Raw genomic sequence first — 21,772 nt, 5'->3', positions numbered from 1 at the left:
CGATGCCCAACCCGCTCCCCTCCGTTTCCCTCTTCGAACGTCCGCACGAGTGGGTGGCAGCACCGAGGCGATTTTATTCGTATTTTTTTCCTCCACGTTTTGTCATGGAAACGCTGACACAACCTCCAGACGGCGGCCGAGCACGGCCGGGACTGAGGGCTTTTGGGACCCTGCGGGAGCGCGGCGCGCACTCAGCACTCCCCGGGAAACAGCTGGACGCGACCAAGTCTCGGGTAGGGGCGGGGGGAGCGCGACGCTCCGCCCCGGCGCTCGGGTCTCTCCCGCCTCCCTGCTCTCCGCAGGCGCCCTCCCCTCGCCGGGGGCTGCGAGTTGCATTTGGTAAAACCCAGCCCCGGAATATATAGATCATTGGAGCGCAATGAAGTAGCCTTTGGAGAGGAGGGAGGGGACCCGTCCCACAGCCACAGCGACCAGCACAGCGGCGGCGGCGGCGGCGGCGGCGGCACCACCATCACCGCTCGCACCCCTGCCGCCCGGCCCGCGAGGAGGCAGCCGCGGCGGCCGGCGGGAGCGGAGGCGGCGGCAGAGAGGCGAGGAGGAGCAGCAGGAGGAGCCGGAGCGCGCAGCCGGCTGGTCCAGGCATCTCCGCACTTCCAGAGCAACTCCGGCGTCTTACACACCCCTGCCCGGGGCTGGAGGGCTCCGAGAGCGGCCGCGAAGCCAGCCCGATCCTCCTCACGAGCCCTGCCTAGTCCTGCCCTACGCCTCCTGGGCTCCGCTCCGCGCCGCGCCGCGGGGTCCCGGCTCCTGCGCCCCGGGCGCGCCTCCCGGATAGCCGGGTTCTCGCAGGCAGGACAAAGCCATGAAGCCGGCGCTACTGGAAGTGATGAGGATGAACAAAATTTGCCGGATGGTGCTGGCCACTTGCTTGGGATCCTTTATCCTGGTCATCTTCTATTTCCAAAGTATGTTGCACCCAGGTAGGGGGCGCGTTAGCGTGGTTTTGTTGAATATTTTCTTCTCTCTCGCGCTCTCGCTCGCTCGCTCCGCCTGGTTTCTGCCTCTTCCACCCTTACCTCTTCTCCCTCGGCCACCTCGGGGCTCCTTGCTGCCCGGGTCTGCCCGGGTCACCGAGTCGGGATGGGGAGGAGGAGGGAAGATGTGCTCTCTGCTCTGCTTCCTCCTGGCACCAGGCTGGAGGATGGGACCGGGAGGGGCGGTAGTTTTTTTTTTTTTTTTTCTTTGTGTCTCTTGTCTGTCCGTCTGCGAGGTAACAGGGAGAGGTGGAGGTTGTGGGAAGCTGCTGGGGGCTAGAGGCAGAACGAAACTCCCTCCCCGCTCTAGCCGAAGCCCTTGGGTGAAAGAGGCGCCGTCCTGCTGCGGGCGCGCTGCCCCTTTCTGGGTGAGGGGCTGGGGCCGAAGGATACGCGCCCCGGCGAGGTCCGGAGCCCGGAGCTATGCTCCCACGTGTCCCGGGCTCCGCGCCGCGCCGCGCCGAGCAGGTGTGGGAAGAGGTTGGGTGCCCGGCGTTACCCCTCCACCAGGCTGGGGAAGGGGCCTGGCGCTGGCCGTTTGCCCCCAGGGTCCGGCTCCGCATTGACCTTGCGGCTGGTGCGGTTGGGCCTGCTCCATCCTCTCCCCCACCTCCAGCCCCGACCCCGCGCTGGGCGACTCAGAACTCCTGGGTCACGCCTTGGCCACCGCAGTTTTGGAGGAAACTTCGGCCGGGACCTGCTTTGGGCTGACCGTCAGGTTGCATCCCCCACTTCTGGGTTGCCAGCACCCGGAGTCTCCTGGGCCGTGTGGGAATGAGTCCCCTTCCCCCAGCCCCTGGTGGCTTTAGACACGTTCACATCTGAAGTCCGAACTGGGGGAGAGCCAAGGCTCGTCCTTTCTGAAGGGCGCAAAGGAAAGTTTGGGACCCCGGGAGGGATCGGCGCCCTGGAGCGTCGCAGCCGGCGGTTCGTCGCTCGACTCTGAAGCCCAACAGGTAGAATCTTCCGAGGAGGCTTCGCGGGTAACGCGGTCTCCCCGTCCTGCCTCGGGCGTCCCCTTGCCCCCAGCAGGCCCCGCCTGGGCCACAGTGGCTCCGAAACCCATTTTTTACGCCTCCGAGTTGCCTTTCTCAGTATAGTCACGGCAATAATTTGCTTTTGTAATTGCTAGGAAGAGGGAGCTGGAAAGACGTTTCCTTCCAGGGAAACGAGGTTACTGGTTTTTTTTTTTTTTTTTGCCTCCCGCCTTCTTTCAGTGTGTATCTATCTGAACACTTTCGGCCGACGTAGGCCCTTTTCATGTAGCGTGCGTTTGGGTGGATGGCAGAGGAATAAAGCTGTTCTTTCCATCAAATAGGCAGGCTGCCGGCTGCGAGATTCCTTGACAGCGCGAGGACAGAATGGTCCCTCTGCCCCACTCGAGGAGCAGCTATTCAGGCGGCCACGCTGCCAAGGATACAGTCTGACACTACCACTTGTAACCTCGGGACATCCGAGCCCACCTTGTAAAAGATGGCTTTTGTTTGCAGTTGAGTATTTTTAGTTTCAAGTCAGCAAACTACAGCGGTGTTTGTCACCTCACCCAAACCGGTGGTGGTGAAACTTCTAAGGGGATTTAAAAATGGATCTCGCTTGCATTCTGGCAGCCGGGCAGTGGTTCCAGCGGGCAGGACCAGACAGACAGTGGCACCCTGGAGACCAGGCTTGACTCCACCCCAGAGGGTCAGGGGATTGGGTGGTGTGCAGATACATTGGTGCTCAAACAGTTTAAACAAAGGGCTAAATGCTTTGGTGGAGACTCTAGAGATGTGTTTAGGTCATTTAAAGTTTTGCCAGGACGCAACATGCCAGGTAATTCTCTGCAGGAATCCCTGGAACCGAGATACACCTCAGCCTCTAGCAGGAATGCACTTCAACTTCTCTCTACCTGTTAGTTGTCCAGTGAAATACTGATACTACTGCTACTATCCATGGTGTTCATGCATCTCGTGCTTTTTTTTTTTCTTTCCAGTGTGAGAATTAGGAAGTAACTTTCTAGCCAGAGATACCAGGAAGAAACTTCCAACTTGTAATTGGCACTTTGCTAAACTTTCCAGCTCCAGTTAGAATATTAAGTTGACTTGAAAGTGGCATTAGCCCTTTTCAGTCTAGTCTTTTGAGACCAGAGTCAGAATCTTTTCTAAGGCTGTCCTAATACGGATCCTCTGTCCTTGACCCTCTTCTCTCAGCCTTTGCTTCCTCTCCTGGTCCCATTTCCTCCCAAGAAAAGGCATTTGTTTATTATGCACATCTATTTGAGTGTGCTCTCCTGATATTTTTTCCTGATATTTGTCTATAGCAAATGCTACTTTCAGTACATTCCGTTGAATGTAGAACTGCAAATAGTTTAATTGAAAGGGCTTCCTTATTTTGAATTATTTATAATGCCACAAAAATTCCCTATCAATGGTTTATTATAATATGGGACATAAAATATGCTTTGAAATCCATACTAATTATTTTCTTTTTTTTCTCTCATTTTTAAAAACTGCATTGTCGATGGTGGCTGATGCTAAATCTTGTTCCCGTTGCTTCGAATTTCTTTTAAAAGTTAGCCAATCTTTGCTTCTCCATAGGATTTAGGGTAATGATAGCTGATCCTTTAGCCTGGCTCTCCAGTTCACCCTGGGAGAGGCAGAAGGGACCACAGCATGGCACAGATTGTGTTGCTAAAAATTTGGAGCCCTCTGGCAGGAGTTCCAAATACCTAGAACTGAGATAGAAAAGAAATACTGCAAAAGAAATGAATTCCCGGCTTCATTGGTGGCTAGAAAATACCTGGAGTGTGTGAGGTGGGAGAGGAAGAATAAAAAGAGACAGCTGGGGACGGGAGGTGAGGGGGCGGGGGAAGCTGTCTTTTCCTCTGATTCCAATCTGGGGACCATTGTCTTTTGTACTTTCTAATGCATTGTACACTTGAGTAATTGATCTTTAATTTGCTTGGACGGTTCAGCAGAAGTGGGCTTTGTGAGTCAGTGAGGCAGTTTCTTTAGATCTTTGACACTCTGAGTTAATAGTATTTGTTAAGAATATATTTTAGGGCAGGGCCCAGGTTTTAGGTGCCATTCAAATCCCGTTATATTGCACAGTGCCTGGCACATAGTAGGTTCTCAATAAAATATTTGCCGGATGAATGCATAAAGTGTCTAAACTCTAGAAGACTAGCTTCTCTGGTTTTCAGGAAGGTTGTGTCAGGCCTTGCCACGCATGCCTGATCGGTAAGTCTGGCTCTGTCTGCTGGGGACACTTCTCTGCCTTCCTGATCTCTGAGATCCCTTGAGACATGGTTTGGTCCAAGCTCATAATGCACTAGACTGGAGTATTCCTTATGACCTCGATTGTGCTGCCCCAAGGTGTGAGGCAGCCTGGGCACTACTCAGCATCCTGGGTACCTGGGAAGCCTCGCCTTGTTTTAGCCCACTAATCTGAAGAAACCCATCCGAAGGACGGACCCTCCTGTGGCACGAACTGCTCTTGAAGTCGGTAAGGATGTAACCATATGCCTGTGGTTTCTGCACGCGCTTGAGTCTCTCAGTGAATGCATCCTGTAAAGGTGCTTTGGTCCATTAAGGTGTCTGCATACCGACCCCACATGGCGGGGGCTTTGACGCAGCCTTGTCCTGAAAGGCAGAGCCAAGAGGTCCCCAGGCTGCATTTGTGCCCCCAGTGTGTGAAGACCACTCCTCTTAACCTTCCTTTTGTGTTACTCTGTAGGATTGTTAGGGTTGTGGTTTTGTTTGAAAGCTCCTGTTCATAGAAGAGAAGCCTGAGGAGGAGAAAGCCTTTTTCTCTCATTTTCTTCCTCTCATTTCATTTTTTTTTTTTTTCCAGTTTGCAATATGTTTACTTTCACTGTGGCCTGGGATTTCTTTACTTTGGTTGAATGTATTGAAAGATTATACCCTTTATTTAAAGACTTCTTGGGTCAACCCTTTGAAGTTTTACTTGATTAGATTGAATGTAAAAGGCTTTTGTGTTATAATTTTAATCTAATTATAAACATAGTATGTGCTCATTTTAGAAAATTTGGGAAGTACAGAAGAGAAATAATCATTTCTTATTCTACCACCCTGAAGCAACTGGTACTTTTTTCTATTATATAAAAATAGTTGAGATCACATCATGCATTTCGCATCCTGTTTGATAATATGTATTTTACAAAAATATATTATTATGGTGACTAGTTATTAAGCTTAAAGACAGAAAATTTAACCACAACATTTTCAATTTATAGACTTGCTCATACCTCCACCCCTCACCTTTTCAAGATGTTAGTCCCATCGTGCTTTTTTTTTTGCTACACATTTAAGTTTAAATTAAAAAATCTTTTTGCTTATATGTGAAATGAGTTTGGCGTCATACCAGTTCACAGGGGCTGTTCTTATGTTAGCTACCTGAAATTTCCTTTGAAAAGATGTCAGGAGGGTCTCAATATCAGACGGTTATGAATCTTGAAAACAGCATTAAGTAACTGATGAATAAGCCATTTCCAGTATGGGGTATCCCCTTGGTGGTTTAAGCGTTTGGGCCTCAATGGAGCATTTTCACTGCGGCATTCAGATGAGAGAGATACACTCAGGCAATTTCCTGTGGCAGCCGTAGCCACTGTTGAGGAGTCCTCATTTCATAGCTTTCTGTAAAATAAAAAAAAAAGTGGTGATCTGGCACCAGAGAAAGAGTTGTTGGGGAATTTCTGTGGGGCATGGGGTGAGGGAATCCATCCTCCAGCAGAGCTGGTTTCTGTTTATAAGAATCTGGTTGAAAAGTCATTTTTCTCAGGGTCAGCTCTCTTAGCGCAGCCATTTAAAAACAGGCAAAGGTTTACAAGTGCAGGCACTACCCTTTCCCTTCTTAAATCCAGAAGGACAAACCTCTTAATCTGGGGAGGTAAGTGAAAAAGGCTCTCTTGAAAATCATCGCTGGCTGGCTGCTTATAAATTCAGATTCTGAGAAAACCTGGAAGTTGTCTTGCTTACTCATTTTCTCTTTTTAGTTTTTCTTCTCTTGAATTTTGAGACCCCATCTTTATCACAAATAAAGAGGGGAGCAGTTCTTCCCCCTGATGAGATCATTGAATAATCTGATCTGTCCAGCAAAAATTCCTGGAATTTGTAATTTGATACATCTTAAAGCAAATGTGATTAATCAAAACTTAAGGGCAGAGTCGCTCTTTCTTTCTCTGTCTCTGTCTCTTTGGTTCTGTGCCTGATATTGGTCTAGGCCTTGAGGATACAACATACACATTTCTGCCCTCACGGAACTTACATTTTAGTGGGGTAGCCAGACTAAGCAAATGCAGAAGTAAAATATATGGTGTGTCAGATGATGTGAAGAGAGAAAAACAAAGCAGGGAAGATGGATAGAGGGATTTGAGAGGCAGGGGTTGCAATTTAATAGAGGTAATTAGAGGATCTCATTGACAAGGTGACATTGGACAGCAGACACCTGCAGGAAGTGAAGGAGTGAGTGGCCATGTATCTGTCCTAGGCAGAATGTTCCAGACAGAGAGCTGCACCAGTCCCATCCCTGAGGTGGCAACTTGCAAGGCTAGCAGCTCTGAGTGTCTGGAGCTGAGGGAGGGAGCAGACAGATTATGAGGTGGAAATTGTGTGGGCCTTGGCCTTGATCTTGACTGGTGATGGCATGGGAAACCCTGGAGGCATTTGAGCAGGGGACTCTGTGGAGGGGGCATGGGACAGGGGTAGAAGTGACAGAGCCACTTACTTGCTTGCACTTCTTTGTTTAGTGTACTTTGGTAAAGGGGTCACTATGTAAATCCTGTTTCCCCTGTGCCAGCCCCTCCAGAACTAGACCACCCCTATTCTCCAGGTTTATCCCTACAAATCCAGAGAAAGAGATTTGAGAAAAGTTTTAACTGAGCTTGTGTTGGGAAATTCTTAAACAAAATACTCAGGGTGCAAATCCCTGGCATTCATGAATAAAAACAACTGCGCATAGTCCTGACTTAATGTAGACACTCAGGAAAAATATAGAGATTGAATGCATTGATGATTTGGGAGTGGAAGACCTGGTGTGGGGTCTCCCCACTTCCTAACTCCAGGAATTATTGTATTTTATTGATTCTAAGACTCATTTTTTTTTTTTTACACTCTCGTGCTTATGAAATTTGACTGTGTCGTATGATGGCATCTTAGTACTGTGCTGTCTTTTGATAGACAGCCTTTTTCCTTCTTAGTGGCACATAAAGTAGCACCTGTGTAAATTGCGAAAGCACTTTTTGTCCATAATCATGGTGAGGCGATGAAAAAGGCACTCTTGCAGGCTCCAGCTGAGGGCCTGGAAGTACGGGGTTAGCCATGATTACCTGCTTCCTAAAGCCTTGGCCAGCATGCAGGCCATTAAGTCTTTTCTGCTCTGCCTGGGAAATTTGCACCTATTTTCGGAGCCTTAAGGCTTGCAGTTAATATCTTTCTTCGATTAGCTGATGAGGTAGGTTGGTAAGAGTTAGAATGGGAAGGGTGGGGAAGTAAGTTATTGAACTTGGGGCTTGACCCTGGAAGTTCAAATAGAAATAGAGAAATTTCTAGGAGAAAGTATCACCAGTGTGGATTTTGGTTTCTTTCTAGGCTACTGAGCTCTCATTGCCCTTAGCATTTCTCTTCAGTAGCCCTTTTAGAAATGTACTGTGGTTGTTTGTTTATTTGTACTTCTTCCTCTTTTGATTCAGCAGGGGATCCATTCCACCTCTAAGCTTGGCCCAGAGGTGTTTAGGAAACATTTAAAGAGTAAATACAGCCTGTTCTGCTTAGCCCTTAAGGATGTGTTCTGAGAAATGTGTCTTTAGGTGATTTTGTCCGTTCGTGAACATCATAGAATACACTTATACAAATCTGGATGGTACAGCTTGTTGCTTCTAGGCTACAAACCTGTAAGCATGTTACTGTACTGAATACTGTAGGCAGTTGTAACACAGTGGTATTTGTGTGTCTAAACATATCTAAACATAGAAAAGGCACAGTAAAAATACAATATACAAGATAAAAATGGTCCACCTCTTTAGGGTACTTACCATGAGTGGAGCCTGCAGGACCGGAAGTTGCTCTAGGTGAGTCAGTGAGTGAGTGGTGAGTGCATGCGAAGGCCTAGGACATCGCTATATACCGCTTTAGACTTTTTAAACACCATACGCTTAGGCTACATTAAATTTATAAGACCACATGAGATTAAATCAAGCACAAGAGAAAATGATGCAATCAAGAGACCCAGTAAACATCATAACAGGGCACACTGTTTTACAGCAAACACTTTATGAGTAGAAAGGGTATACTCTAAAATAATGATAAAAGGTATATATAGTATAGTAAATACACAAACCAGTAGCATAGTCATTTATTACCTTTGTCAAGTATTATGTACTGCACAGAATTGCACGTGGATACTTTAATAAGACTGGCAGCACAGTAGGTTTGTGTGCACCAGCATCACCACAAACGCGTGTATAATGCATCAAACTACAGTGTTAAAATGACTATCAGGTCACTAGGGGATAGGAATTTTTCAGCTCCTTTATAATCTTATGAGACCACCATCCCATATGGGATCCGTCATTGACTAAAACATCCTTACGCAGTGCATGACTGTAAGTGATTGTCAGAGACACCTCTTCCGCTCACCAATATGCACAGAGCCCAGGGTATGAGCCAGGTTGGCCTCTCGTGTTCAAACAGCTTCTTGTGTGGTTTATTCCATTTGTCCCCCAAACCTCTTTGCTTCTGGTCTGCTAGGATGCAGTCAGGGTTCAGAGCAGACACTGGAAAGCAGCCTAGGTATTTAAAGCAGAAAGGTATTTAATGGAGGGCATCTGGTGCTTATAAAATTGGAGGGTTAGGGCTCTCGGCTGGGCCTTCAGGAGTGAGTCCCAGTTATTAGTAGTATATGCAATCATTTAGAAACAGATATATTTTTGCATGGGTGCTCAAAACTGACCCGCCAGGGGTTCTGCTACCTCTGAGACCATCCTTGAACTCCTGAGTCCAAGAACAAACTGATGACGCAGCACCGTGGATCAGAAATCCTGATTCCAGAATTGGATGCTTCCCCACTGCAGCTGCCACTCAGTATCCAGGAAGCTGGAGAGCGGACCCCGTAATGCTTTACACAAAAACCCTTATGTCCCCATCGCCACTTTCGCCAGCAGCAAACAACCCAGAAGGCAGGAAGATGGCCTCTCGCTCATGTCTGCTTCCTAAATCTTGAGTGAGTGCTTCTGTTTGGGGGAACCATATTCATATCCAAAACCCCAGCTTCAAGGAAACTAGGGAAATACAGCTTTTAAATCACTAGCCTCTGCAGTATAGAAAGGCCTTCTAGAAAAGGGGTGGATTTGATGACGAGCAAACATCCACAATACTTACCCCACCCACTGAACTGTCATCACCAACATAGTTTGTTTATAGGTAATTTATACATATTACTACCGTTAGCTAAATATCTAGGATTAAGGATATTTCTACTTTCTACCACTAAGTGACTGTAAAGCCGCATGTTCATTTTTGTCTGGACAACTCTGTTAGCTGACTCCTTGTCAACTCTGATTCTGTCATCCTTTTCTACCTTGTGATGTGGCCTATGAAGCTTCAGAGAGAGAGAGGAATACCGTTTTCTTTTGTGCATGCATTCTGAGTATTATCTCCAAGCTGTGGTACGAGGATCTCTCTAAGCTTCTATTCTGTTTTGTTAGGATGAGTTTACATGAAAGTAGATAATATAACCTGTAAATCTATTTATGATTCGATTATAAATGGTGATCCCTTGAAATATGCTCAGAGTAGTGGGATTGTGGAGGTGGCTACTATAGTCCCTTTACTGTGGCTTGCCATCACCTTTAGGATACCTAGTTTCCAAGTGGCATGTAACTCGATATGACAGGTTAGATGGGGTTGTTTGTATGAATTCATATTTAACATTAATTTATATTTTTAACATTAGTTCAACTTCTTTTTTTAGGTTGAATAAAAATGGAAGGCCTGATGTGTCCTTCCTAGGCCCCCTTGTGGTGGAGTGCCCACGAGACTTTGGGACCCCACGTCTTGTCATGGATGTAACTGGTGACTGACTGTCAGACCTGCCATGGTTACTTTGGTAAAAGTGCAGTATTAACCAGGTGCTAGTTCTAGCACTGGAGAGTCAGAGTTCGGCTTTAGGTAAATAGCATGGGTAGGTATTTCCAATATCACTGGAGTTCAGTTCTAACTCAGGCAGATGTGGATAGAGATAAGGAAACCAGGGAATAATGTAAGTGTTTAAGCCGGTATCACTCTCTGGCTTGAGTGATTATCTTAAAAGCTTTGGGAAAAAACCCTACAAAGGCAACTCAAGTGAAATGGGCTGGTGACTGGGTTTCTGTTAGCAGCTGTTAACTTCAAAGTTTCCCAGAAGAGGGACAACCTAAAGGCCCCTCTCAGGTAGTGTGGCAATGTAACACTTTGTGTTTCTTAATGGTCGACATAGTTTACCTTTAATATCATTATATGTGGTCATTCGCCATAGTGAAGAGAGCACAGAATCTGCAGTCCAGAGGTCAGCTTTCAGGCCTTGGCTGTCTGCTATATCCATTCGACCTCGTTCAAGATATTTCTGTTGAATGTTTTTTACGAGTTAGGCTCTGTTCTGGGTGTTAAAGACAGCAGAGACCAAAACAGACAAAAATCTGTGTCCTCGTGGTACATTCGACTGGAGGAGACACAATAAACAAACGCATGTTTAAAATATAGAGTATGTTTGAAAGTGACAAGTGCTACAGAGAAAAAATAAAGCAAAGAAGGATGTGAAATGCAAGCAGTGAGAGGGTTGCAATTTTAAATAGGGTGGATAGAGAGGGCTCCCTGAGAAGATGGCTTTAAAGGTCCAAGCAGATGAGGATGTACAGGAGATGAACGGATGAAATAATACAGGTATTTATTGGGAATTTTTCATTGAAAGTTGATGTGGGTCAGGTGTTTAATATATATTATTCCTCACAAGAATCTTGTAAGGGTCACAAGTTGACGTGGGTCAGGTGTTAAATAGATATTATCCCTCACAAGAACCTTGTAAGGGCATATTATTACCAGTTTACATGGTTGGTGGGAGAGCTTGGGGGTGGCGGTGGAACTCGGGAGGCATAGATAATGTCACTTGTCTAAGGTCACATGGGAGAGGAATTGCTGGAACTAGAATGAAACCATAGCTGTCTGACTTAAGACTTGTTGCTCTGGATGTCTAGTAGGGGCTCTCAACTGGGGGTTCTCCCCGCCCCTCCCCACCCCCACCACAGATAAACGTATTTAGAAATGTGTAGGGATGCTCTTGGTTGTTTTAAGGATTGATGACATTGATTTAGTGGGCAGAACCAAGGATGCTAGATATTCTGCAAAGGATAAGATGTTTCTGCCCAGCAAAGAGCCATCCTGCCCAGCTGCCAATAATGCTTCTCCTTGAGAAATAGCTCAAGACTCTCCACGCTTAAGCAGCATCTGCCATAGTACCTAGTTATACCCCGTGACTTGGTCAAATGCCCGGCACATTCTAGGGGCTTAAAAATTGACCGAATAAGTGACGGAGTGAAAGTCACAGACTCAGAAATTTGGTTCCCTCACATGACAAGCGAAGGCAGTAATATTACTTCTCTGATGTGGTGGTGAGGACTAATTGAGAAACTAGATGTGAAAATGCATTGGAAATGGTTGCAGAAACAGTATACACATATCGTTGTTATGATAAATATAATTGTGGTCTCTCATTCTAAGATTTTAATCTTCATGTTTACAAAGTGCTGTTGTATTTTATTCTGCTTGAAACCTGAGCAAATGTTTATCAGTTTCTTACGTGTGCCCTATTATGTGAGAGTCTGGCTTCTAGACTCCTATGAACATCTTCCTTCCGTGCCCAACCGTCTGCCTGTGGTGCTGGCACACTTCCTGGCCAAGGCCAAAACTGAGTGTTTTGCCAACGCAGAGTTTACTTGGTGAAAAACGAGCCTTGTGGTTTCATGCTGAATGCAAGGGCCATTGCCCCGCCCCCCCTCCCCCAGTTATACACGTAATTACCCTTATCCCTCAGTCCCCATTAGCTTTAAAAAGTGACGCTTGAATAACAAAACAACATGGGGCACCTGTCAGTGCCGTTTCTGAGGCTGAACTCTAAGAAGACGAAAAGGTGGTTCAGCAAAATAGCAGCTATATAATGGCAGCCCTATGGTGAGCAGTGGCTTGGCGGCTTAGTGTGACTCTTAGTGTTGCTCGGGACAGGATTGGCTGGCCTGTGTCTCCACATTCGGGCCCGTTGTGTGTGGAGGAGGATCTGAGGGGCTCTTCTTGCACAGAGGCCAGTCTCCCTCCCACTCCTAACCACCAATCTAGTGGCACTCCCTCTGATGAGTGACATTCATACTGTGGGCTGAGGTCCATTTCTGCCCATCGGTCACCAGAGCGGGTACTGAAATTTAGTTAAAAGACTGTAATGCTGATTTGGGTTGGGCCCAGGGTTCTTCAACAGGAGGCCAAGGATGGAGCTGATACTTTTCCCTGCTCCGCCCCTCCCCTGCTTAGAGACAGTCTCTGCTGAACTTGATACTTAATGGAAGGATGGTGGGAAGTCTGTCAATACCCATGGCTCTGTACGAGTTGAAAGTATCTTTTTAAGAACTCATCCTTCCAAGTGAACAGTGGTTCTCAACTGGGGACCATTTTGCTCCCTTCTCTTCCCCCCTGTAGGGGACATTTGGCAATGTCTGAAGACAATTTGGTCGTCACACCTAGGGAGGGGGTCCTGCTGGCATCTAGTCGGTAGAGGCCAGGATGCTGTGAAACATCCTATAAGAACGGAACAGCCTCCCCCTCCCCCTGCCAATAAAGAATAATCCAGCCCAGATATCAATAGGGAATGCTTCTTTAGATTCAGTATTTTTCTGATGTTTTGCTAAAAATAACGCTAACCAGAATGATGAATTACTGAGTGCTTACTGTGTATCAGACAATGTACCAACTGCTGTACTTGGATCATCATGTTTAATCTGCACCACAACCTTGTCAGGTGGTCAGGTGAGCATTGTCCAGATGAGGAAACTGAGGCTTAGAGAGGTCAAGGAGTTTGCTTAAGATCACAGAACTGGAAAGTTGGAACAGGATCCCAGCCCGGGTAGGTCTGACTGACACTGAAGACCAGCTCTTCACCTCCCCATTATACCCTATACCCTGTTCACATGGTCTTGGTTTCAGCTAATTAAGACAAGAGGTAATTATTTTATAAGGGCCTGAAGCTCAGCTGTAGACTCTTAAGTGGGGTATTCAGTGATAGCCCCTTCTCTTCTTACCTTACACTCTATCCTGGGGTGAGCTCATCCCCCGCTTGGGGCCGGTGCTGTCATCTGTTTTCAGATGACACTCATTCTCTCTTCAGTTTGCATGTGTCTTGAAATCAAAGTCCAGTGCATACATGACCTCCTGTGTGAAACTTTCCCCCATCTTCTCTTGGTTGGAATAAGGGGACAGATGTCCTTCCTGTGCATCCCGTGGTAGTTGGTGTGTGCACGCTCCTGTTGTTACACACTCTGGCACATTGGCTCGTTAAGCGCAGGCCACGTCTTGTTTACCGCAGTATCTTAACATCTAGAATAGAGCCTGGTACTTAGTGGTCATCTTAGTTCTGGTTGCTGCATCAAAACACCACAGACTGGGTGGCTTATAAACAACAGAAATTTATTGCGCACAATTCCGGAGGCCGGAAGTCAGAGATCAGGGTGCCAGCGTGGTTGGGTTAGAGCCCTCTTCTGGGGCACAGAGTTTTGTTGTATCTCCACTTGGCGAAGGGGTGACGGAGCTCTCTGGGCCCCTTTTTGTAAGGGCACTAATCTCATTCCTGAGGGCCCCACCCTCGTGACCCAATCACCTCTCAAAGACCCTACCTCTCAATCCCATCACTTTGGATATTAGGTTTTCAACATATGAATTTTTGGGGGACACAAACTTTCAGACTACAGTCGTAGTCAGTCACTCAATAAATATTTATTGACAGAATGACTACACTGATGGTAACTGGCATCCAAGCAGAAAATTTCCCTTATTGAGATGGCAGGTATAGAATTTTCAGCCACTTTCATTGCCGATTTGATTTTCAGTTTGATCGTACAGTGAGTGAGCTGCCATGTAAGGGAGCAAAGAACAACTTATTTAACACCATGGCTAGATGTGAACACAGCCAAAAAATGTACGCCTGTCACAGATGTGGTTTTATGGCTGTAACCACAAGAGTAACCAGTGTATCCTGGGAAGTGGCCTGCTCATTCAGCTCAGAATGGGAGAGTCCAAAACAAGAGTCCCATAAGGCAGCTGTCCAGTCGAAATGTACTGTCAGCTACGTGTGTAACTTTACATTTTCTAGCAGCCAATTTGAAAAAAAAGTAAAAAACAAACAGGTGAAATTAATTTAAAATATTATCATTTTAATAGTCAATCAATATTAAAAATTACTGAGAGAGTTTACATTTCTTTTTTTTGTACTAAGTTTTCCAAAATCTAGTGTATAGTGTACATTTACAACACATCTTGGTCCAGACTAGCCACATATCAAGTGCTCAGTAGCCATGTCTGACTGGTGGTTACCATATTGGATAGTATAGCTCTGAGGTATCAGCTTGGGGTTGTATGTTTGCTTTTTTTTTTTTGGCTCCTTCCCCCTTTATTTAAGAGCATGTTTTCATTCCTGAGTTTAAGCTATACCCTTTGGGAAGGCTATTGACCCTCTTAGGACTTGAGATGTTAAATAAGAGAGATTAGTTGTGGAATCAAATGAGTATAGCTAAAGTAATTTCAGGCCTCCAAGATATCTTCAAAGTCTTCTGGTTAATCAATCACTATGTGAAGCTTGACCTCCTATTGTGATCCTAGCAAACTCTGTTGCAGGGAGGAACTGTTATCAATGCCACTGTCACTGTTCGAGAGGGCGATGGAAGCTCAGAAGGGTTCAGGGAATTGCTTAAATTTCGTTTAAAATGGTTGGAACACAAACGTTTGAGTGCAAAGACTGCCCCGAGGAACCGTCATTCTACTGGGGTGAACAGAAGCACACGTGATTAACTGTCTTATAGGGCTAAATGTGATTAGGGTTGCAAAGACAGATGGGGGTGCGGATTGATTTTGAGGGTGTTACTGTGGAAGACTTCATGGGAAAGGTGATGTTTGCACTGGGCCCTGAAGGGTGAGTAGAGATTTGCTAGGGGAGGTGGGAGAAGGGGGAGGTCAGGCATTCCGGGTGAGGGTGCCTGCCAGAGCCGGGGTGAGGTGGGCAGGGGAGTGATGTCTGGGAACTTAGGGGGCTCCAGGGTGAGGGGTGGGTCAGCTGTGGACCTGGAAGGCTCTGAATGCTCTGAAGTTTGAATTTGATTCTCAGGACTAGGGAGCTATAGAAAGTTTAGGGTCTACTGTTTTTCAGATGATGAAATTTAAGCTCAGTTTAATTAAACTTTCTTGTTTCATTAGCAAAGCAGATGTTTTCAATTCTCCCAAAATGAATTTGGGGCCATTTTGAAATAGCGTCTATTATTATAATTTAATGGGAGGTAAGAAGATTTTTCATGAAAGTTTAAAGTGCAGCATAAGAAATAGCTTAAAAGCACTTTGTGATGGGATTTACAGCTCTTGCTGTTTGCGCTGATTGTGCCAAAATTATAGGCCTAGGAGGTTAAGTTTCAATCTCTCAGTTGCTAATGATGCCCTGGCCTTTCCCTCTGAGGGCCCTGGAAGCAGTGGCAGGAGAAGGGGAAAGTGTAAATAGTTACAGGGAGGAGAATTTCTCGCTTCTCTGTGAGCTCATGGGTCTGCCTGGGGGTCAGGTTGCAGCTGTGGACTGTCCTGGAGTTGAGCAGTGTAGACTGGACCAAAGTTAGCCGCTTCCTTCTGGGAACCAGGACCCAAGGGTCAGGCTTTGGGCGGGAGGAGATTCACCTTGTGCACTGTGTGTGGAGCTCATTTTCCCCCTGAAAAATGCTGCCCTGTGTGATCTTCATATCAAAGGCCGCCTCCTTTGAGGTCCTCACTCTTGGGCTGTGGGAGAGAGGATGGGTGAATTATAGAGCTCTTGACACCATAAAAAAGACACCTCCGGCTTTCAGATCACTTATGGGTGGGGGGCATGTGCTTGGTACAAAACTGAGGGCCCCTTCATTTCCTCTGCTAGCCTGCGGCATTTGACACCTGTTGATAAATATGCTAGAGCCAGTTTCTTCACAGGGGTATCTCACCACGTTTACTCTCCCTTTTCCCCATTAAAACACCACCACACAGGGAGAACTCTCCCAAAGGCTTAATTAAAAACAAAAAATAATATATTGTCATTGTAAAGGTGCAGCATTTTTTTAAGGAAGCGTGTGGCCATACAAGTTACAGGAGATTCAAGATTCACACTTACAGACTTGTAAGGATTTAGGGGTTAGGGGTTAGAAGGTCTAATGAAGGGCAGCACTTACTATTAGAATGGAGATTATTTTGAAAATGGAAGAATTAGATAGTGAATCCCTTAAGAGTCAGGGGTTTATAGTACGTAGGGCTTTCTGTATAATTTTACTGTTCAAAAGTGGAAGTGTAGGTTTGAAATCAGAAACTGAACAGGCAATCTTTTAGTCACTTGTGATAAAACAGCTTTTGTTGGGAGAGTGTGAGCCATCATATGAAAGACATCTACGTGCTTAAAAATATTAACTAGTGATGGTGGCCCTGCTCATTTTCGGATAATCCCTTTAATTCTGGAGGGGAGTGGCTCAGGGCTCTTTCCTACTGAACTCAAGAGAGAATTCTTTTGAGGCTTATACAGACTTTGTTTCCTGTGGCTGTAAAAGCAAATTGAGATTTTAAAAATAAATACAGATCCGATAGTAAGTGCCTTCCTGGAAATGAGATTCTAGCAAAGCGAAGGATGTCGTCATTGGAAAGTCACAGCAACATTCCTCCTTTATTTTCATGGGAAATAAATGAGCAATGGACTAAAAGCACTGAGTTCTTGGCGCCCAAGCCTTTGCCGTCATCACTGAGTATTTGATTCGCTGTCAAACACGGCGACCCTCACAGAAAGTGGAGGTGCAGTTAAGTAGGAAGGACATTGGTGGGGGTCAACTTCCTTCTGGGGACTGTCTCATGTATTACTAACAAATGTAGACATTGCCCCTTCCAGCCCCAGGGGTCCAGAGCTGACACCTTCAGGTCAAGGTGAGTTCCAGAAACCCCACCCTTATCAGAGTGGCTCCTTGCCTGTCTTGTATTTTGAGGTTTTGAGTAAAATTTTGTTCGATGAAAGTGTTTTAAGGCTAAAACCACCAACAACTTTGCAGTTTACTGCTTATTATTTCCAAGACTATTTCTCTCAACTTAGATCTTGCTCTGTTAACGATTCTCAAAACTGATACACATTTACAGTTAAAGGTAAATCACAAAGTGAATAATTCCTATTAATACAGTATGAACAGACTGACTTCTCTCCACCCTCCCATCTATCACTGAAACATTGATTGCTCAAACATTTATCTGACTACAGAGACAAATCTAAATGAGACTTCCTGCATTCAAATAACTTGCAATTTAGTAAGTGGTGACAGACCCATAATTGTGAGCTGCTATGCTTTGTAATAACGGCTATGGGCAGCTTGAAAAAAAGGCCAAATTAGTTTAGGGGAGGTCAAGGAACTTCACAGATGAAGAACGTTTGAGCTGGACTCCTGTCATTCATTCAGTTATGCAATAAGCCTACCGTGTGTGCCAGGATCATTCCAAGTGCTAGGGAAAAAGCAGGGGACAAAACAGACAACAATCCCCGTCTCAATGGAGCTGACATTTTTGGCATACAATTTATCAAGTGGCAAGATTGGCGACACCACTGGCTCCTTCACCGTCTCCCTGACCCCAGCAATGTCAAAGTAAAGCAATGTTTGTGTGCGTGTGTGTGTGTGTGTGTATTTCTATTTCTGATTACAAACTTAATCCAGGTGTATTATAGAGATTTTTGAAAACAGGTCCAGACCCACTTCTAAAAAAGTTACCCCGATCTCTGCCACCGAGGAAGGACCGCTAGTCACTAGCCTGTTTTCTCACGCATATGCATATTTATAAACATGAAGTCATCATGCATATGTGAGAGTACCTCGCTTTTGCCACTTCGTACTGGATCATGGGTGTTTTCTCATGTCACCTACTTTTCTTTGAAAACAGCACTATCTTTCATCATATAGCTGTCATAATATTCTGTCATATGGGTATGTCATCATATGGTTGTAATTTAGTCATATTCTTGTTGAACAATTTTGAAAAAGATTTTTCCTTTTAAAAAATTATCATGATATGCCTTTTTGTACATAAATCTTTGTGTGAGCTACTTAATGTTCCTCTGAAATAAATTTTCAGAAGGGGAATATACAGGTTGTAAACTGTTGAAGGCTTTTGATAGATGTGGCCAAGTTGTTTTCTGGAAGGTTGTATCCATTTCTGCTCCAACCAGCAGCATATCAAAATGTTTGATTTATGAGCCAGTTAGATGTAGCTGTCGTCTAGATTTCTAACAGAGCCTACCTCAGTCTCGGCATGGATGCTCTTGTTTGATTTTTGGTCTATACTGGATTATATATAGGCTTCTGGAAAACACAGGCTGTGTCCCCAGTGCCTGCCCTATTATAGATTTGCAATACAATAAATGTTTGTTGAATACATGCTTGTACGTATGACTGAATGAGCCAAGGAGGGTAGGGGGCAGTTTCACTGGGAAGAGAATGGAACCTCTGTCATTGTCCCAAAGTACCTTATCAATGGTCTTTCAGTGGAGGAAAACTCATCAATAGACAACTGCTTGTCTGTAAAGCCACCTCCACGATCTCAGATCATGTTCAAGAAGCCTCATCCTCAGGGTAGAAGTTCAATTAAAAGATATGGCTTGATTATTTACTTCTTGGGCACCTTCTTGGGCACCCTTTCCCTGTGTTAAATCAGCTGTCTGGTGTGGGAGGCATTCTTCTTATCTTCATTTTTAGGTGGGACTCAGAAGTTTTGTAATGAACTTAAGATAACACAGAGCTGTGGTCTAAATGCTCGTGTTCTCCCTGACCAAATCAAATCGTGTATTGAAATCCTAACCCCCAATGTGTGAATAGGAAGTAGGAACTTGGGAGGCGCATAGGTAATGAGCATTGAACGCTTATGAGCTGGATGAGAAAACAGCCATCCATGAACCAGGGAGAGGGCCCTCACCGGACCTTGGTGGTACCCTGACCTTGAACTTCCAGCCTCCAGAACTGTGAGAAGTCAATTCCTGTTTTTAAGCCACCCAGTCTGTGGTATTTTGTTATAGCAGCCAGAACAGACTAAGACACACAGCCGGTAAGGGTAGAGCTGGGATTCCCAGGACCGTTGGACTTCAGACGCTCTACTAAGATTTCATTTCGGTGTGTGCAAATCACGGGACTAGTGTCTGTGTGAAAACCTCTTTTCTGTGATTGAGATGAAAAATGTATAGTGGGCTGATCCCTGAGCTAGGAGGAAAATGGACATTGGCTCTACAGTTGGTAACACATGATCCTGGCTCCAGGAGGCATTGTGCACCCAGTGGTCCTCAGTCAGCGAGAGGAAAGAATTTAGATGCAAGGGAGTTTGTTAAGCGACAAAGACCAAGGTATCGTGACACTGTGGAGCGATTCTTTGCACGCCTCGCGCCGCTCTCAGAGCGCTGATGTCCTGGGAATGAAACCTGTCTGGGAAACTCTCTTGATGAAGTTCTCAGATTTGGGGACCAAGTTCCCCTGAACAGGAAGCGAGGGTGGGGAGGTGAGAGAAACAAAACCAAATCCAACCTATGACTATCTTTTCCCTTTTCCAAAACTGAAAGATGCTGCCGATAGTTACGCGTACACACACACGCGCATGCGCGCGCACACGCACACGCACAGCAGATGGAGGCTTCCCGTGTGACATCAGTGTTGCTTGCGCCTCTAGAGGGGAGGCCTGGATGTATTTCTAGATTCTTTTCTCGAGCACTTTACAACAAGATTTTCTTTTCTTTTTTTTTTTTTTTTAAATGCCATGATAAATATTTTTACACATAAATCTCTGACGTTTGTATCATTTCTTTGAAACAATAATGGAAAATCTCTTGTTCTTGATATCAGAATGAAACGATGTAAACCACGCCAGTGGCAGCACCCAGGGGTTGGCTTTGGGGTCTAAATGCTCATGTTCCACCAGCCCACACCGGATCACCCCAAAATACACGCTAAGGAAAAATGCAATGTTTGCTATACAAATGCCGAGCTGAGCGCTTTTCTCCCACTTGATAATCTCCCCTAAGAATGCTGGGGTCCTTACTGCTCCTCACCCCCATATTTTCTTTTATGTAAACCCAGAGTCCCCGTCAACTTAGCCTTGCGGTCTAAGCGGATGAGGGGAAGTGAGAATGGGTCTAAAATAGCTGGCTATTAGGTTTCCTGTTAAGTAGGATGTGGTCAACTAACTCCGGTTATCTGTGTGTCTAGTTCAGACACTTCTAACAGTAAGAACACACAGTGCCCTGAAGCATGGGTTCTGGGAGTGAAAGCTGTGATCTGAAGCACTGGGACCCAGCGACCACCTTGAGAAAAACTCCGGTGACATAGCCCTTTGGGAGACAAAGGGGATGTTACCTATAGCCCTCACTAGTTGCATGGACTTTTAAGAGCTGCAGGAGGTGGCTGGAACCATCTAGTGTGTGGTTATTTGGGGGCTGTGATGGGGTTTGGGTCTTAATGCACGATGGGAGAGGCTGTGAGTAGGTTCTTCCATTGCAGGAGGTTACTGGAGGGTGTTTTTTTTTGTTTTGTTTTGTTTTTTTTTTTAAATTTTTTTAACTGGAAATGACACCACAGAAAGAGCCATAAAAACAATGCCTGGGGCTGAGGAATGTTCAAGGATGGGCCATTTTCAGAAAAGTTACCTGTCTTTACTTGGCATTTCCAAACTTGCCTCAAATACCTTTTGGAGGGAGTCTTAAGGTATTGGTCAGGAATCTTTTAGATGCAAGCTCTCCCTCCCTAGAACTCCATTCACTTTAGTTTAAGCAGAAAAGGGACTGACTGTTCTTTGGTGCAGGGAACTGACAAAGTCAGTATGACAGGGTCCAAGGACTCTAGGATCTGGTCTCTCATGCTTTATCCCTCTTTGTGGTGGCAAGACGGTTGCCAACAGTTTCAGCCTCCATCCCACCCTCTCAGCAAACTCAATGAAAAGAGAAAGTACTTCTTTTTCCAGCAGTTTTCACTAAAGTTTTAGTATCTAAACTCCATGAGGGCAAGTATTTTAATATTTTGTTTATTGTCATATCCTCAGCTCCTAAAACAGTGTGTGTTCAATAAATTTGCGAGTGAATGAATGAATGAACGAATGAATCTCATTGGTATGGCTGGGGTCACATGCCCAGTCCAAGAGTTGTCCCGAGAGTAGAGGAGGATGGTTCTCAAAGCAAACTGGGGGTGCTGTTAGCCAACATGGGGCATAGGGTGCTGGACAGAAATCACCCAGGATTTAAGCTGAGCTGTACCAGTGGTAATGGACTTGGGTTCAGGGTGTTGGAGGAGCCATCTAGCAAAAGCGAAACGGCGACTAAATATCAATCAGTCTAATAACTCAGCCAGCAGGAATTCTAGCTGGTGTGTGGCATTCTGTAAGTTCACGATGCCTTGATTGACGAGCTCAGGTAAGAGCTTTTAAGACTTATCTTGTGACCGAAACAAGATCCTTAGAATTGGCTGTGGGAACCTTGAAAGATAAGACAGC

General features: G+C 45.6%; 1 protein-coding gene across 3 annotated transcripts in view; it reads left to right on the top strand.

Annotated features, from left to right (window-relative positions):
• Positions 1 to 262: 262 nt before the first annotated feature.
• The window catches only part of CHST11 (carbohydrate sulfotransferase 11), a 249,962-nt gene continuing 228,452 nt past the window's right edge, over positions 263 to 21,772 (top strand). The window contains exon 1 of one of the 3 annotated variants that reach the window (XM_039877907.1): positions 263 to 926. In XM_039877907.1, coding sequence (XP_039733841.1) covers positions 824 to 926 — 103 coding nt within the window. In that variant the 5' untranslated portion in view covers positions 263 to 823. Of the gene's footprint in view, positions 942 to 3,834; positions 4,479 to 21,772 lie in introns of those variants that run through there. The other 2 variants (XM_039877906.1, XM_039877908.1) reach the window with 2 other exon arrangements.

This window comes from Pteropus medius, unplaced genomic scaffold, assembly GCF_902729225.1.
Source record: "Pteropus medius unplaced genomic scaffold, Ma_sr-lr_union100, whole genome shotgun sequence".
In the NCBI taxonomy this organism is placed as follows: Eukaryota; Metazoa; Chordata; class Mammalia; order Chiroptera; family Pteropodidae; genus Pteropus; species Pteropus medius.
Note: the sequence above shows the minus strand (reverse complement) of the source record. Positions and strands in the feature narration are given on the sequence as shown.